General features: G+C 48.0%; 5 protein-coding genes across 5 annotated transcripts; 1 reads left to right on the top strand and 4 right to left on the bottom strand.

Annotated features, from left to right (window-relative positions):
* Positions 1-902: 902 nt before the first annotated feature.
* F5B22DRAFT_648404 (2,5-diketo-D-gluconic acid reductase A) lies at positions 903-2,039 on the top strand (the record flags this gene model as incomplete). The annotated part of the gene is made up of 4 exons (XM_047979007.1): positions 903-977; positions 1,047-1,057; positions 1,123-1,417; positions 1,545-2,039. 4 exons carry the CDS (start codon positions 903-905, stop codon positions 2,037-2,039), a joined length of 876 nt encoding a protein of 291 aa, XP_047829100.1.
* Positions 2,040-2,397: 358 nt separating this feature from the next.
* F5B22DRAFT_295328 (uncharacterized protein) lies at positions 2,398-3,939 on the bottom strand. Its single transcript, XM_047970459.1, has 3 exons — positions 3,446-3,939; positions 2,709-3,268; positions 2,398-2,628 (listed from the first exon to the last, which is right to left on the bottom strand). The coding sequence occupies exons 1-3, from the start codon at positions 3,689-3,691 to the stop codon at positions 2,532-2,534; spliced, it is 903 nt and encodes a 300-aa protein (XP_047829099.1). The 5' UTR covers positions 3,692-3,939; the 3' UTR covers positions 2,398-2,531.
* A 249-nt stretch (positions 3,940-4,188) lies between these two features.
* Positions 4,189-5,075, bottom strand: F5B22DRAFT_648402 (uncharacterized protein; the record flags this gene model as incomplete). Its single annotated transcript, XM_047979006.1, has 3 exons — positions 4,189-4,589; positions 4,681-4,794; positions 4,859-5,075. 3 exons carry the CDS (start codon positions 5,073-5,075, stop codon positions 4,189-4,191), a joined length of 732 nt encoding a protein of 243 aa, XP_047829098.1.
* A 289-nt stretch (positions 5,076-5,364) lies between these two features.
* On the bottom strand, positions 5,365-7,389 carry F5B22DRAFT_295188 (major facilitator superfamily MFS-1). Its single transcript, XM_047970458.1, has 3 exons — positions 6,994-7,389; positions 5,749-6,927; positions 5,365-5,689 (listed from the first exon to the last, which is right to left on the bottom strand). The coding sequence occupies exons 1-3, from the start codon at positions 7,225-7,227 to the stop codon at positions 5,654-5,656; spliced, it is 1,449 nt and encodes a 482-aa protein (XP_047829097.1). The 5' UTR covers positions 7,228-7,389; the 3' UTR covers positions 5,365-5,653.
* A 2,392-nt stretch (positions 7,390-9,781) lies between these two features.
* F5B22DRAFT_295169 (uncharacterized protein) lies at positions 9,782-10,649 on the bottom strand. Its single transcript, XM_047970457.1, has one exon. The coding sequence runs from the start codon at positions 10,519-10,521 to the stop codon at positions 10,012-10,014; it is 510 nt and encodes a 169-aa protein (XP_047829096.1). The 5' UTR covers positions 10,522-10,649; the 3' UTR covers positions 9,782-10,011.
* Positions 10,650-17,074: the final 6,425 nt, after the last annotated feature.

Raw genomic sequence — 17,074 nt, 5'->3', positions numbered from 1 at the left:
ATTACATCAATCGATGGTAATGCGCGTGCGTGACAGGCCCAAGACTGCCCCGCACTAAGAAAACTACCCCGCGCTATGTCAAATGCAACCAGATTCCAAAAGTCCCCAAGATATCGTATATTGTCCTCTGTGAAACCAACCGTACATAAAAGCCGCTTTATTCTTTACTGATCTTTATATTCATCTTAGATGAGGTAGACAAGTGGGTAAGTACAGAGTTAGTGACACGCACCTGCTACACGTAGGTACCGGGGTAGGAGGGTATGGAATGTAGGGGTAATAGATGGATGGCCCAAGTAAGCGAAAATAAGCTAAGTAAGTAACCTACCTAGGTAGTTACCTTGATGGTGGACTGACATAATCATCGGCGATACCCTCGTTCCACTACAGTTTCGATACAACACAGATCTCACTCCGACAGGACCCATCCAGACAAGGGAGAAGATGAGTATTGATCGTGACCTGAGTGCATTCGTTCGATGGTACCTAGCGAGACTACGTTAGTAATGGTCTAGAACCTCAGCCGCCAGATTCTTAACGCCGAACGCATTTAGTAATTCGACATATTCACCGCGGATCACCATCCAAGTGCTGTGAACGGGGAACAGGGTATGGGAATACGTCGCTAGCTACATAATGCATGGACTTTTCACATGTTACATACCTATGCATGCCCTTGCATCTGGGCCTCATATAAAGTCGTTGACGTCCGTCCTTCTCACTACTTCATCACTTGCCTCCCCATCTCATTTCATTCTGCGCCCTTCATACACTTCTACTCTACCTGGAATACGTTATAATCACAGTCATTCGAGATTTTATAAGTATGTAAAGTTACCTCATCTCTACTTCTCTAAGTAGGTCCAAAAGCTTAATAAACTAATCTCGATTCTCCCCACAGAATGGCCTCTACGTACAACCTCAACTCAACTTTCAAGTTGAACAGTGGTTATGAGATTCCCCGTCTAGGCTTTGGTGTTCGTATCCCCCCAATTCTACTAGCTCTCTATACAACCATCACTCTTATACTGACTTGTTCTCACCAGGTCTACCAGACGTGAGTTCGCTACCCATCACGTAGCTATGGCCCCCACCCTGCAGGCGTACTAATCTCTGAATCAGACCACCCAATGCTACTAAAGATGCTTGCCTCGAGGCTTTCAAGGCCGGATATCGCCACATTGACTCTGCTGCCGCCTACCGCAACGAAGCCGGCGTTGGTCAGGCTATCCGAGAGAGTGGTATCCCCCGCTCTGAGGTCTACTTCACCTCTAAAATCCCCGCAGGTGTTGTGAGAGGCGGGTATGAGGCCACGAAAGAGCAGATTGAGACGAGTTTGAAGACCGCTGAGGTAGACTACTTCGATCTCATGCTACTTCACGCACCCTACGGTGGATCAGCCGCTCGCAAAGGCGCCGTACGTTAACCCTAAAGCTATCACTCTCCTCTATTACCCTCTTACAGCAACCGCTTTTCAAGTGGAAGCACTAATCTTTGCGCTTGATTTTCCTGTGAGAGTCATTACTAATCATAGCGACGTATAGTGGAAGGCCCTCGTCGAAGCTGCTGAAGAAGGCAAACTTCGATCCATCGGCATCAGCAACTACGGCATTCACCATCTAGACGAGCTCGAGCAGCACATGGCCGAGCTGAAGTCTGAGCGGGGTAACGGTGGTGTCATTTCCGTCGGTCAATACGAGATTCACCCTTGGTGTGCCCGCAACGACGTCGTCGACTGGTTTGCGAAGCGAAACATTGCCTGCGAGGCCTACTCGCCGGTTGTCCAGGGACAGCGATGGGGTGAAAAGACTCTCGTCAAGTTGGCTGAGAAGCACAGCAAGACTGAAGCCCAGGTCCTCCTCCGATGGAGCTTGCAGAAAGGCCTGGTCCCGCTACCTAAGAGCGTGACCCCTTCTCGAATCAAGGAGAACGCCGATCTTTACAACTTTGAGCTCTCTAAGGAGGAGATGGCCGAGTTAGAGACAAATGAATATTCGCCGGTCTGCTGGGATCCTCTGACGAGCCCACTGGACAACTAATTGGCCCATCATAAGAGTCGTTGGACTAGGTGTGCGTAGCGAACATTTAGGTACTCGGCATGTTTTATAACAACAAGGATAGGGTCTGACAATAGACATAATATAGTGATTCGTTTTCAACACAACGAAGTAGTTCAATGCGTATACTGATAGATTACTAATAGCTTTTATCTTCCTATGAAGTGACTTAGTTAAGCTTTGTGTTCTCGTCTTTTCACCGGCCATATGGAACCGAGGTAGGCATCAAGGGCCAGCATCAGAGAACTGACCGCTCTTTCTCGGTTAGTAACGTCGTGTCAAGTCATGCCACTCTTACATCGTTCGAACCGCCCCATGATCATATCAGAGTCAGTGCGGCTCCCAAAACGCTTGCCTCTAATACCTTGGCAGTATCTTGATGGTATACTAGATTCACAATCAAACACATGAAACCCTTTCTAGAGTGCATGTGTCCATTTCCCTGTCTGTTCGGCGACGTCCACGGTCACAGATCTACCACCACAGGGTACAGAGGCAACGCCGTATGAACTTGCGGGCGCCGATAACCGATTCCACAAGAACCACGGCCAGCGTCGAGGGTGTCTCGATACTATAAATCACCACCAATCAGCAACCACGCAATCAACTTCTCCCGTGATGCAAGAAACGCAAAGCTTCAAGCAAACCTACCCCATAGCCCGCCGAAGCCCAGGCTCAATAAGCACAGCAACACACTCGCGAGCCCAGCGCCTCAAGAAGAACAGCGGTACACCGCTCACCCAAGCGTCCAACTGCTTCTCGCCGAGGAAGACGCTCTCAGGCGTCTTCTCCCTGAACCTTTCTTCATACTCCTGTCCCCAACGCTCCAGCTCCGCAAGCCACTCCAGCGCATCACCGCCACCCTCCCCCAACCTATCAAACGGGATGCGCAATTCCTCTCCAAGCGCCTTCCACAGCGTCGCCAGCGCACGACGCTCCAGCGCCGTCAAACGGCGGTACTCGAACCTCTCGACGCACCGGATCGGCTCGAGCGCGAAGAGGCAGAGGACATACAGCAGGTCGTCGTCGGACATCTTGCCCGACGGCCGGTAGAAGCTGTGGATGTAATTGACGCGATCGACGGCGGCTTTCGTGGCGGACGCGCCGGGGCGGCCGAGGAGGTCTAGCGGTGCTGCGCTGGGTCCCTTCCGGGGTGTAGAGCGCCGTGCGGCGCGCGCGACGAGCTTGGCTATGGAGGGGATCCCTTCGGCCTATGCATGCAGTCTCTAGTCAGTAAGTAACATTTTGAGTAAATGGTTATTGCTAGTTTGCGCAGTTGTGAAAACGCGCTGTACAAAATGGTAAAAACATCGGGAAAAACGGAATCAAATCTCGACCCGAACGTTTCATTTTCCGGGCTTGCGCGCTGGGATATATATCCATCTAACCTTGAAGAACACGGCGTTCGTCGCAGCGGAAAAGACGAAGGGGAACTCGCGCTCGGCGATCCTGGTTTTGACGAGATACGCTTCTTCGAGCGTCATATCCTTGCTGCGGCCGTTCGCCTCCTCTGAGACGAGGTTCCTTTGGGTTTTCCGTGCGGCGGTATAGAGGAACACGGAGAGTAGGAGAGATACAACGAGCCAGAAGAGCCCCTCATAAAAGAGGCGGAACCAGTCCTGATGCGAAGCCATGGCTATAGTACCGCACCGCCTGTGTTGGCAACGTACAGAGAAAAGCGACGTTATTTGTGCGTTGCGATACAGAAATATATAATGCGATGCATATCGAGAACTAAGTTAGTAAGTAAGTAAGTAAGTAAGTACCTTCCCGATATGTCCGACTAATAGAACGGAACGGGTAAATAGACCACCACTTGATCTGCATCGTCGGCTCGAAGTAGAAGTTCGCTTGGCGGAACATGCAAGCATGGCATTCATTTCGTATAGATACGATGAGCTGTGTATAATAAGTACAGGGCAAGATGATATCAATCGTCAAGCCTGAGGATCGGATCCTCGAACTGACTCTCGAAGCAAATTGCAGTGGGCGATCCCTGAAATACTTCCTTCGTCGAAGGAAAGGACCGCCAATGTGCACGAGCCGAGGACTCGGGTATTGCAGATGGGGCGATATCGACCTCGTATCTCATTCCGTCGTCCTTCTCCTCTTCATCCCATCTGGATACTTATCAGAGGATCGCCACGCCCGGCAGGAGGCCATTCCGCCATTTCATAGCGCCATGTTCGTTCGCCCATTGGAGCAGCGCGTCGTAGTCGGTGCACACGTGGTCGGAGCCCCAGCCAGGCCCGGCCTCGGTTTCGCCCTCGAGGTTGGTGTCGGCCGCGCACATGATGGACTGGCGGAGGTAGTCGAAGCAGTGGGCCGAGTGGTGGGCGACGTCGTCGGTCAGGTTGGCGCCCCCGTAGCCGCGCTGGTAGTGGTCCACGACGTACGATAGACAGTGCAGCTGGTGGAACACGGACATCATGTAGGCCGGGCCGTCGGTGTTCCGGTCCAGCGCCACCGTGTAAGGGTCGGCTAGTATGTCGTAGGAAGCGTGGTTGGGGATCTGAACGTACCCTCTGGCGTCTATGGAGAGTGGGAAAGAATGGATTAGTTCCAGCTCTGAGTGTGTGTGTGTGCTTGTAGTCTTTCATCTGTCCTCCGTTATTGCACCTACCTGAGCTCAGGGGTATCCAGCTGTGGAGCGTGTTCAGCGTTTCTTGCTCGCTGAAAAGCATGTCGCCGCGTACGTAGTTCGGGTCGGGGAGGAATTTGTAGGTTTTCCGTGGAACTGTATAGACGGACATTTAATCATCCAGAAGTTGTCTTGCTTGGTTTGGAGGGGTATGGCATACACTTCGGTGTTGGCGATGACTTGACTTGGGTCCGTTCGTGAAGTATATACGCCAGCAAGACAACTATTGTGGCAGCCATTCCAACTTCCAGGGCCAATCGCAGGTAATGCGTCTTCCGATTTCTGCTCTGTTGTGCCCAAGCCGCATCTTCGGGACCTGATGAGCTTCGAAGAAATGCCTGCTCTTCCTCCATCGCATCTTCTTTACTGCTACTCATCGTGACATGAAGCACAACCTCTAGCGTCTGCTCGTGATATTGGGAGGCTAGAGCTGCGTGACCGTCGTTGAGAATCGAAAGGCGAAGTCCCGACAGCTGGAAATTTGGCCATGACGAGATGCTCGATGAATGACTATCGCGACACTAGACAAGGTTCTGTTTCGGCTAAATTGAAGAGTCTGGGCAATCAATACTCGTGGTTCCGTTCCTGGTCAGGTTAGTGGGGGCAAGATGTAGCTACACAAATAACCCCATGAACATGCAGTTCGAGGTGTTGGAGGAGTCTATTAATCGACTATATCAATCAAGGCGAGACATCCCCTCAGTCTATGCTGAATACAATGACTGAGGGGATGGGGATGGGGTACTAAACGAAGTTGTAATTGAATAGTTTTTGCGCTATAAAATTTTCATTGATATGTGCAAGTTGAAGTCTATATATATAACCATTAAATCCCCGGGATATCTTGAGATATGCTGACAGTGATAGTCGCTATGCCAGTAAATACAATGAGTGACAGTATTCATGAATCGATCGAGGTGCGAGGCCTGATCGTTTACCCTCCAGCCTATGTAGCTTAGAGAGTGTATCGGAAGTTGGGTTGAGGCTCGTCCTGTATAGATTGGTTAGTCTTCTATCTCGCGAGAATGGGGTCAATGGGGAATATCTTACTTCGTCGCATTCCAGGTTCTTCTCACCACGGTCAGCGGCGGCGTTGTCGCGCCAGTAAGAGAAGTCGCAGATGGCGGTAAGGATCAGGACAAGGACAGCAGCAGTGATACAAGCGTACAAGCCGGGCCTGTAGCCGGTAGCAGCGTCCTGGGCACGGAAGACGAGAGAACCGGCGATACCACCGATACCAGCCAGACCGACGAACATGGCACTGCAGAAGGCACGCTTCCACTGTCCACGGATGTTGTTACCCTGGAGGGCAAGAGCCGAAGGAAGGTTGGCGTTGGCACCGGCACAGATCAAGAAGGCACCGAAGTAACGGACATAGGAGTTGCTGTGCCAGCCGAGAATGGGCAGTCCGATAAGGCAGATGATCATGTTGACGACGATGACGGGTCCACGGTAATGGAACTTGTCTCCCAGGTAGTTAATACCGAACATGTAGATGGCGGCAAAACCGTAAGGAGGAGCGACCAAAATCTGAGACAGCGCAGCGTTGAAACCCAAGTTCTGGTTTAGGATAATGGGCAAGAAGAATGAGAAAGAGTAGTTGATGGTCGAAGTACCCAAACCCATGCCACCGTAGGCCCAGATTCTCCAGTCGAGAGCACCGCCCAAGAACTTCTTGAGGTCGAACTCGGAAACACCAGTGTCACCACGGTCAACCTTCACACGTTCGACAATCCAGGCGCGCTCTTTGGCATTCAGGAAGCCCCAGACCTTGCGGTCAGAGTCAGGGAAATCGACTAGGAGCCAGTAACCACCAACACCAATGACGACCGTAAGCAGGCCCTCGACAATGAAGATCCATCGCCAGCCCTCGAGGTTCGCGGCACCGTCCAGGTGGATAAGACCGTAAGCGATGATACCAGAGAAAGCAGAGGCCAAGGAGCCAATGACGTAGAAGAAGGCATATCGCTTGCCCATTTCATATCGAGTGTACCATGTTGACAAGAGGTAGATGACGCTGGGGAAGAAACCAGCCTCGAAGAGACCGAGAACGATACGAAGAGCAGCAAGACCACCCCAGTTGTGAACTAGACCGAGACCAATCAAGACAACACCCCAGGCTGCCGTGATGAAAGCCAAGAAGGGACGTGGGCCAAGTTTTCGGCAGATCACAGTGGAAGGGGGTTGAAAGAGGATGTAAGTGATGAAGAACACGAGTGTGACAATAGACTATTAAGTTTCAAATCAGTCCTGTTCTGGATAAAAGGGAAACCATGATGAGCAAGAGGCACTTACGTATCGGTTTTCAATAGTTAGTTGGAGATCCTTGCCCAAGCCGGCGATATAGGCAGAACCCAAGTTACTTCGGTCCATGACACTGATACAGTACATGAAGCCAGTGACGGTGAGGAGACGGCGATCAATGCGTCGAGTGATCTTTCTCTGCTCCTGAGGAGTGAACTCCTCGATGGAGGAAGCCTCGACGTCGATGCGAGTCTTCTCATTGTTGCTGGAGCTGTCGGAATCCATTGCGGCGGATTAGGGAGGGGCGGTTGAAAAAGGAAGGGTATGTTTAAAAAAAGGATGGAGAAGAACCGAAGCCAAATAAGCCTTAAAAAAGAAGTGACCTTTTCAAAGGACACTCATAAACTGGCGTCTTCGGATAAGGAAAAGAAGAAAGAAGGTACCGCGTTGACGAGGACTGGCGTGTCGATCGAATCAACGAAAGGTGGTGCGACCACGGGGTTATTATACCAACAGCAGCTCTGTGAGACCTTCAATATCCAGCCCTAGCAACTCCCATGTTCATCATCGAGAGTCATCTCACGCAGGCTCCATCTTACTCTCCCATGCGTCATGACGGGTGGGTTCCTCTCGCAGCTAAGCTCACATCGTGTAGCCTTGAGGGCCTGCCAAGCAAAGGAACGAAGTCTTGACATAAGCTTGTATCATGAACAGTGATTGCTGGGCGGGCAGGCCAACCATGCTCGATAGTGAACGCCACGGATGGGGAAGAGGTGTATTTGGAAGCTAGGGTCTGGGCACACAACCTTGCCATCCGGCACGACCACCAATCCCCGTCCTCGACCAATGTACGGCATGCCTTCTGTGGCTTCTGGCGGCCCATGCTAGTCCCATCAAGTACATGTTAGATTAGTCTTGTGTACGCCAGATTAAGGTTATTTTTGTCCCTAATTAAGTCGGCCTGGGCGAGCTGGCTGAGTCCGGGATACCTTGGCAACTAGTAATATCTAGATAGGCCAAGCTTCATGGCTTCATGCCGAGCTCGCTACTGTGCTTGGACGTTCGCCTGACAAGCCACCCAGCACCGTCGACGGTCAGCACTCATGCCTAAAAGGGAATCCAATATCTGTTTATATTCTGCCCCGTTGCCCGCAAACTTGGCGTATTACTGGGAGGGAAAAGACCGCCTGCATGTTACATTCCATTACGCATCTCTCGACGAATGCGGGGACGCAGGTTGCTATCATCGAGATAGCGTTTGTACAGGCTAGGTATGCTGTGCCGTTATGATGAGTCCCAAGTCATCTTTCTGTTCGTGTTGTGTAACTACCCTGTAGTATCACGGACACAACATCGTGACACAGGACCAACAGTCACGATATATGGAGTCCCGGGCAGCAAAAAGAATATACCTACCTACTGTAGACCGGTGGTGGGTGCGATGAATGAGCGAGCGACGTTGGAAACTGGTGGTGAGCTTTGTAATGTGCTGACGTGATAGAATGCCGCTGACACGCGGTAGAGCAGGGATCGCCGGCTCGAAGGATTCGAAAATCTCTGCTCTTTACTACTTAGCTCTCTACTCAACCTGGCGTAGACGAGCGCGCGCGGTCTCGACCACCAGTAGAGCCCAGTGCCTTGGATTCCGAAGTACCCTGCAGTCCTTTTCTCAGGCAATGCCTCTCATTCGCCAAGACTTGCGAGGCCTGCATAGTAGTGCAGCAGAGTGGTTCCAACAAGTCGGACTCGCGAAAAATGCACGCACGTGCGTCTGCCTATCACTGCCCTTCTCTGACGTGGTCTGGACGTAGGACGAGGGAAACCGGGAAAAGCCGTTGGAGCGATCGTCCATGTCCTTCACATGCCGGCATTTAGATTATCTAAGTATTGTACTTGAAACATTTCAACCACCAACGACGTAGATTAACATAAATCACCGATGATAATGATGAAACGGAGAAAAGGGGAGAGATGGGGTTTGCCCTGGCGATGTCTATTTTTGCATCAGTGTACATAATTAGCAGTCACAGACGGTCTTGAGCTTGTTCTTCTGCCCGCTCATGGTTGGTTGGCGAGCAGAGCTGTGTCATCTTAGCACGCCTGGGCACGTCTGGGCGCTCCCATTTGCGTCCTTGAGTCCGTACAGTACACCATCCACATCGCTCGACGCCGTCCTACGCGACAATGCCGAGAGACTGTATGAGGTGTAGCACAAGACATTAGCACGGCTTGGCTTGCGCTACTTGGACCTGACTTATCAAGTATGCTACACAGGTACAGTCATACTCAACGCTCCTGGTGCTCTGTGTGTGTACCGTTAGCTCACATTCGAGGACACACATACCTACACTACATACTAGATGGTGGCGTCAGGTTCTAGCACCGTTCATACTCAGCGTCATTCAGAGCTAAATGTATGCTTAAATAAAGCGCGGTGTAGTAGTGTGGTGTGGTGTACCTAGTGTACCGTAGTGTACGTGGTGAGTGGCGCAAGGATTCAGGGAGAAGCCATGTTGGAAGCTTTGAATGGATACACACGCACACACAAACACAAGGGGCCGAGGGGGCATAAAGACTGGCGTTTTGAGAAACATGGATTCTCAATCTCATCGAAGTACCTACTGTAGGTATCTGGGTAGGATCACATGAGTGCTGTGCGGCCCCGAGTTATCTAGACCAAATTTGTTTTCACCATCGTCCACCAACCCGCTACTCTACCGTCGTTCCCAGATATTCGTTCCAGAATTCGTTCCACAGAGAAGAAATTCCTCTTCATCCGTAGGTAGTGAAGCTCGATCTTCCGACGTATCACGTAACAGCGTATTACATAGATCAGACCAGATAGATATTGTGAACCCACCAACTACTGTAGGTAACTAATATGGTACCTACTCTAGCCAAAGATCGGCAGGTGAAGCTGTGCCCGTTGAGGTAACTTATGTGGTGCTCTACCGAAATGGCGGAACGAGACGACTTGTTGCTGACCGTTTTTTTGCTTTTCTCTTCTCCGCAGCATGAGCGGACGCATGGCATACCTACTTCGTAGGTAGTCAACGCAGATAAGAAAATCTACCACACAATCGCTTGCAATGCATCTTGGCGCATATTCGTCTGCATGTGTCCAACTGGAAGACATCCAAGGTGTGCGACCGTGGCGGCCACACGTGGATTTTGCTTACAGCTACGTACTGGCACTAGTGAGGCTGGCACGGATGACTTTCCGCTGAGGGATCGAGTGCTAGGTAGTAGAGGCCAAAACCTGCCTCCCACGCACAATGTGAATCCTTGCCAACTGTGGTATAGATAGGCACAAGGAGGACGACCCCCGCTCGCCAGACTGCAGAATCGTCCCGAAAAGCGAAGTTGATAGCCGGGCTTTAGTCCTGTGATAGGTAAGTAGTTCTTATCACCATTCATACTACCGTATACTATATGGTTCGACATGGAAGCCAGGGCTGAGAATGAACAGGCGGCCGAAGAGGAGCCAGGCCTCCCGTTCCGCTGTGGTCCCCAAACAAGCTTTGGTTTCCAGAGATCAGACGGGAAGAGAAGCTTAAGTTGTTGCAAGCGCCTTGACATGCGCCTATCTGGGGTAGCTGAGGGTTATTGATGCAAACATTGCTGCCCACTCGCCGACAAAACGGAGGCCACGGCTTAGTAGTAGGTCTTGGTGCTGGCGAAGGTGATGGTTGTATTGGTGCGATGGGATCGACCAACACCTCGTGGCTTGGTTTCGACAGGGGCTATTGCCAGCCGGGTCGGCCTGAGCGTCATAGCGTAGGAGGCTAAGGGTAACCCTAGTTGCCTGCCGAGAAAATACCCTCGCGGACATTAATTAGGTGTCATGCAATGATACCATGTCGTAGTGTGGAGTGTAGTCCAACCTGGGTTCAACGCGAGTCGCAGCCGTATGTATCCGTGAGGCGGCCACGCATCGCACACCTCGACGCCAGCAACTGAACCTCCTATCATCAACGCCGTTGTGCGTCTTGTGATTCCCTGAGATGCAGCCGTGCCAGCGATACCAAGCGTTACCGGGACCGAAACTCGAACCCGGCAACATTCTTGCCGGCAGAGTCTGAGAAGACGGCGCACGTGTTGGACCAGAAAGACCTCGGGCCGCGCCCCCCGAGCAACCAACCAGGTCGCTCGAATCATCCCGCTTCTTCGAACTTGAGGTCCACCGTGTGCCGAGTCTAGAACCCTGCTCCAAATATACATACTTATATGCCATTGTGCGGCGGTGATCTCGGCACTGCAACGCTTCAGTCTTCTTTAGTTTAGCGCCGGTCTACCCAGCTCTGCCAGCCCTAGCTGTTACTCTGTCGAGTCTGTTGTGTGGTGTGCTTATGCACGTCAGACCAGTTCTAGCAATAGCATCATCCATCTACAAAGCAATTATAAGTAGGGCAGGCCGATAGAGTCTTATCGTTATAGTAACTAAACGCCCATATGATTTTATAGGCGCTTCGTTTCGTGACGATAATGTTGACCCACGACCCATCTGTCGAGACGTAACCCGCTGTTTAGCAAATATTCGTGTTACCCCAAAAATCCTATTGAAATTGATATAAGGCCCATCAACTCTCAACTCTGATTACTCCCTGGCACAGATGCCGAGCAACCAGGGTATTTATTTAAAGTTGTCGCTTAACCATCTTCAACCCGCCAAGCTGGCGATACCCGTCAACTCGGACCTTTGAAACGCTTGGTTCGCCGCTCTTACCGCACAGGAGCGCGAGAATCCCATTACAGGCAAGTCCTTGTTATGGCACCCTTTTTTTTTCTACCCTCTCATCTTACATAGACGCTCCACACCAAGAAAATATCGTATAGGTACTTGGCGTGTTAGCCTTGGTGCGCTACTCTACATGTGGTCCGCCCCTTTTAGTCACTTACTTAGTACTCAGGACAGTCAAGTCAGCCGCCACCAAAATGATGATGTGCTGACTAGCAAATGGGCTAATCATTCCGTAGAGTAATTGCCAAGTTCGTAAGCTCTCAGCTATACCAAGTACCAAGTAGCTGTCCAGGAAGCTATCACGAGCTGCCTGTGCTAGTTTCTCTGAATGAGATGAAGTTGACATGGTGATCCCGATCTATACTTTCGGGATGTTTTTGGGGCGCTGGCACTGAGCCTAGTTCATCTGTCTGTCTACACTAGGTTCATGTCGATGCACTACTCTGCAGCACGGACGAGAGCTGAATATAAATCTGTGCAGCACTTCCGCACCCCAGGCGGATCAAGCGTTCGCCAGCGACCACCCTTTCACCATGCTTGCAAGCGAGTGAGAAGTCTTGGTATTCAGCGCTGAGAGTTGCCACCTGCCTTTCAGTCATGACTCAACGGACGAAATCAGGTTTTGTTCAATGCAGCCAACACCTTCAGTTCTCTTCCTTCGTATTTCCGTATACCTACCGTACTCTGGTCCTGTGCGGCGACTCCCCGGATCTCCACGCCCTTCTATATTGCTAACCTAGAAGACTTGGCCAACCAAAGGACTACTTGTGGCAACATATTTATGGAATGAACGACGACGCCCTAAAATAGAACACAGCCAGGCCGTATTCTCCGTATCGGCCGCCTTAGGACTCGAGTGGCATGTATTATGTAGTCTGGAGGCGAGGCGGTTAAACGTAGCTTACATATAAACCTAATTACTTCGCAGACAGAGACGCTGAAAGCCTACAAATTCCTAGATGACTTACTCAGGTTTCATTCAGTGGTGACCCTTGAGTGGTTCATCCGCGCTTGTTGTGTTCTATCAGCATTAAATATTATATGTTCTGCAATACAACCTGGCACGAGGACCAATCGCCGTATTGTCCTCAGTTAAGTAGCATGATCTTCGCTAGCTGGAGAATGTGCAGCTCGGAACCGGACAGAGATCATGGGCAGCGAGAAGTGAAGTGTAAGTTGTTAGTCACACAGGAATGAGGCGCCAGCTTTACGAAACGAAAACTGGCTTTGGTGGACCAACTGTTTTTCAGCTTGACTAAACAGTGCAAGTACGAACTGTTGGCATCTGAGGATACCTAGATTAGGTAGTTCCGGTGATGAAATCCTTCGAGAGACACGTGATACTAAATGTACAATTGCTGACGGCTTAAATGCTGGTTGTTGCCTTGCGTCGAGGCTCGAGGGTGTCTAGCATGTCATGGCCTGCCTACACTCCTAAGCTGTTCCTCATAGCCGGCGCTTCGTGTAAGCCCCAAGCCCTTTTCTAGGAGATCGGTCAGGGCTATAAGCTTCTATGTAGGTAATCAGCGAGCTGCCATAATATAGCCCTTAGAACTACATGATCTTCTGCACGATGTTATACGAGTACCCTCAATTATTGAATATTAATCTAGGGCTATACAAGGATTAAGGCGATAATACGGGTGCGACTACTATGTATGCCTTACAATGACGTGCATCGTCTGATGTTGAGTAATAGAATCAACCGATTACACCAAGATTTGTTTCACGCCTTGACCAACCTTGGCAAGCTCAATCGTATCCACAGCGGGCATTCGGCATCATATCATGTGCTGATTTCAGAAGGATCCTGGAATCGGACAGTCTAGTATTTGTAAGAATCTCGTCCTACGAGGCTTTCCAACAGATGATATACAGAATACTTCCACAGCTAGGTAACTTTTATGACTGTAACTTGGGGGTCTGGTGTGTACAAGTACGTTGGCAAGGTGTGAGTGCCTGTCACGAGGCCAAGATGTCAAGACAATGGTTGTAGTAATGCACTTGGCGACAAGGCATTTCGCGATGTTTTCATCTTATCAGTATAATACCTGCTAGATCAATCCTAGCCCAGAACACCTGGAAGCTTGCCGAGTCCTGAATGCTTTATCTACAGTATACGCCGTATTTTACCCGATATATTACACAACGAAGCGATACTGCTTATGATTCCGTCCGTGTGACATCGAGCCGATATATTTCGTCATTTCCTAAATTGTGAATCGCGAGGAAAGCGGAAGCGTCGGGAGAACATCAAATCACGCCCAAACTCGAGTAATAATTTTGACGGTATACAGAGACTAGTGGCAAAGATCCATGGAAGATGGGTCTTCTGTTGTTTATTCATGGTATGTCAGATGCCAAGGGGTATAGTGTTCGCATTATGGTTGATGGAATACTAGAGGAGTAGACTACGAGAGCCTACCCATAAACGCGGGCTGATAACTGATACAACTTGCGTAGCTGGCTTGTTGGTAGTCCTTTATGCGAAGCCTGCAGCGACCTTGAGGGCAGGTAATAATGGTATTTGTGAAATAAAATACTATCGTCTGAATCTTCCTGCTTCGAATACCTTGTTCCCCTATTATCCATGATAGTAAAATCGGAAGGTAAAAATTTACTTGTATATATGAAACCCAAATTGCGAGTATTACGTAGTTCTAGATTATCAGCCCAATTAAATCATTACTACTAGCATTAAGTAGATTCAAGTTGTGACTATCATAAATCGGCGATTACTGCAGAGAAAATGTACTATCCTTAAATCGAAGTGACTTTGGAAGTCCAATAAGTTTAACCCGTCAAGTTTGATCAAGACATGTCGAAATAATAGCTCCGTATAAAGACCCAGTAATTAACCGATACGCTATTTACGCCATGTATATCCCCCTGCGTGTATTTTGTTGTTACGAACTTCTCTGGCCCGTAGATAGCCATGCTTTTAGGGTGCCAATCATTATCATTTGGGGAAGCATCACACTATACCTTTACAGCTTTTTACTGACGACGGTCAACCCTATCCCAACTGAAATAATAATTACATTACAATTTGTTGAATGCCAGTACAGCTGTAAACACAACATTATCGACTATGCAAAACTTCGCTAGGATAGTCCACAAGGCTTACAAATATTAAAAGTATTACGAACATCAATGATGCCGATGGTTCATGCCCACTAGAATATGTATCTTTTCGACCTATGTGCTATATCTAATAAGCCTATCAAGACATATGATAAAGCGGTGTGATTTATTCTGTAGGTGCTTTCGCGTAGATAGACATCCCGCCTTCCGCTTAGTGGACGTAGTTCTTTAGTCCAACCCAACCATAGAGATTGAAAAGCCTCTAAAGCTCAGAGGAATGTATAGGGCGTTTGCATTTGACTTTGTTTCCCACTTAGAACAGAGAATCTTTCCTGGCAACATGCTCTCTATATCGTAAGATTATTAAGGATTTGTTGTTGTTGTTATCCCACTTGTTTGTATAACCGTGAGCTACATCCCAGGTATTAAATTTTCCATTAGTCGTGACTTTGTCATTAAGTTCTCTAGTTTCCAAATGAGAAAATTAACTCATGCTGGTCGAGTTTCTATAGAGCTTATTTAGAGCTCAGAAAGAAGTCAACTAATCCCTAGCCTCTTTAATATTTAAGGGAGCCAACCTCAACTCGTCTTTCAAGTCTGATAAAGCTAACATGTAATTAGCGTCAATCATATGATCACTCTGGACGTTGTGATGGCGATTCAGGTTTTCTTATCTTTATCATAAGCCAAATTGTGTAGGCAGTTGAGCTGCTTTCCCCAGCTAGAGAGAGACTATCAGGTTATTAGTTGAGTAGTTTCATGGCCACCAGCATATTAAACTCAGAAGTTGTCTACTCCGACCCGTTTGTACGTATTACCCCTAGAGCTCCAGTGACCAGAGCTCGCAATGAATTATGTTCCCTATACACTTGGACTATGAATATAAGTTACATAGATCATGAACTCGAAGAGACTAACTAGTATGTTCATTATTAACTGTAACTGATTTACCATCGGCTCATGGTTAAGTATACTGTCTGGGTAGCCTGGTAGTATCAGAATAGCGTCCATCGCTAATTGGGTTCGCCCAGGCTGTAGCGCACTCATTTCACCCGGAGTGAGTAGCTAATCACCACGTCATAACAATAATTTGAGGGAAGTACGCGCAGGTCATATTATAGGTATTAATCCTACTCTATCAAAGGTATAAAGAGCGAGATAAAATCAAAGCTAGTATTCACTTTACAATGTTTTGTTGGGTTTGCTAAGGTCCTTTTCGTCAACTTAGAACTCTTCCGTCCGTTGTGGTTGGCCGTGATCTATACATATAAATGTATCGTTGTTCATCACTTCCAAGGCCCGCCGGTAAGGTTCATGTTATTGAGGGACAAATAGTATCACTCTAATTAGACTAAGGTTGTAATGAATTCTCACTCGGATCTGTGGGCTAAAACTCGTATACGATGTCTAGCGCTTGTAGCATCTATGTATACTAAATTTCGTAGCTCTCTATATATGTGGTTGACTCCAACGTTTTTCAATATGGCCCACTTGACTGTTGGTAGATGGAGAATCTACATTGACACGTAGTGCAAAATAAGTAAGTTCCAAATGAGGACGAGCTTTAACTGAGTTAAGGACAAGATACTCTAAAAGTTGAGTTTACACTACCAGCCTATACAGATTACACCTTCCCTTTAATTTATTGTCCGTACGTTTGGAACTATTAATATATAGGCGTATACTACATTAAATATACTAATACCGCCTTAAATTAGCATAATTTACGTAAAATACTAAAAAGGATCTACTAATAAGATTTTCCGCTTATAACGGACCCTTATATATTATAACGTTAGCCTGTTACCCCCAAACCCTAATTTATTAAGCAGACTAAGCCTTTAACGCCATCTGTAAATAACTTATAGCATAAAAAGGTTAGAATTAATAGTATATTTATATTAATTAAAATAGCTATAGGGAAGAACGCTATTAAAAAAGAGCCCTTATTATAGGGCTTAATTATAAACCACTTTATAGAAGCGAAATATAATGCTAAAGTAAAAAAAGAGGTCTTTATAGGCCTTATTATAATATTGGATAACTTTATTAAATTATTTAATAAAATAAATTAAAGCTTATAGCGAAAATTAATTTAAAAGTTTATTAATAAGGTAGGTTAATACCTTAGCATTATTATCTTTATTAGATCCGGGGGTATTATATTAACGTATTTAAAATTATAATCAACCTATCCTATAAGTAATAAAGTTATTATAAATGGGGGCACCGCCTTAAAATGATAAATAACCTATAAAGTACTTAAGGCTATAAGTATAACTAATATATATATAAAAATAGCCCGTT

The sequence above is a fragment of the Xylaria bambusicola genome, assembly GCF_022495145.1.
Source record: "Xylaria bambusicola strain CBS 139988 unplaced genomic scaffold F5B22scaffold_33, whole genome shotgun sequence".
Classification (NCBI taxonomy): Eukaryota; Fungi; Ascomycota; class Sordariomycetes; order Xylariales; family Xylariaceae; genus Xylaria; species Xylaria bambusicola.
This window is presented reverse-complemented; position numbering and strand designations above follow the sequence as displayed.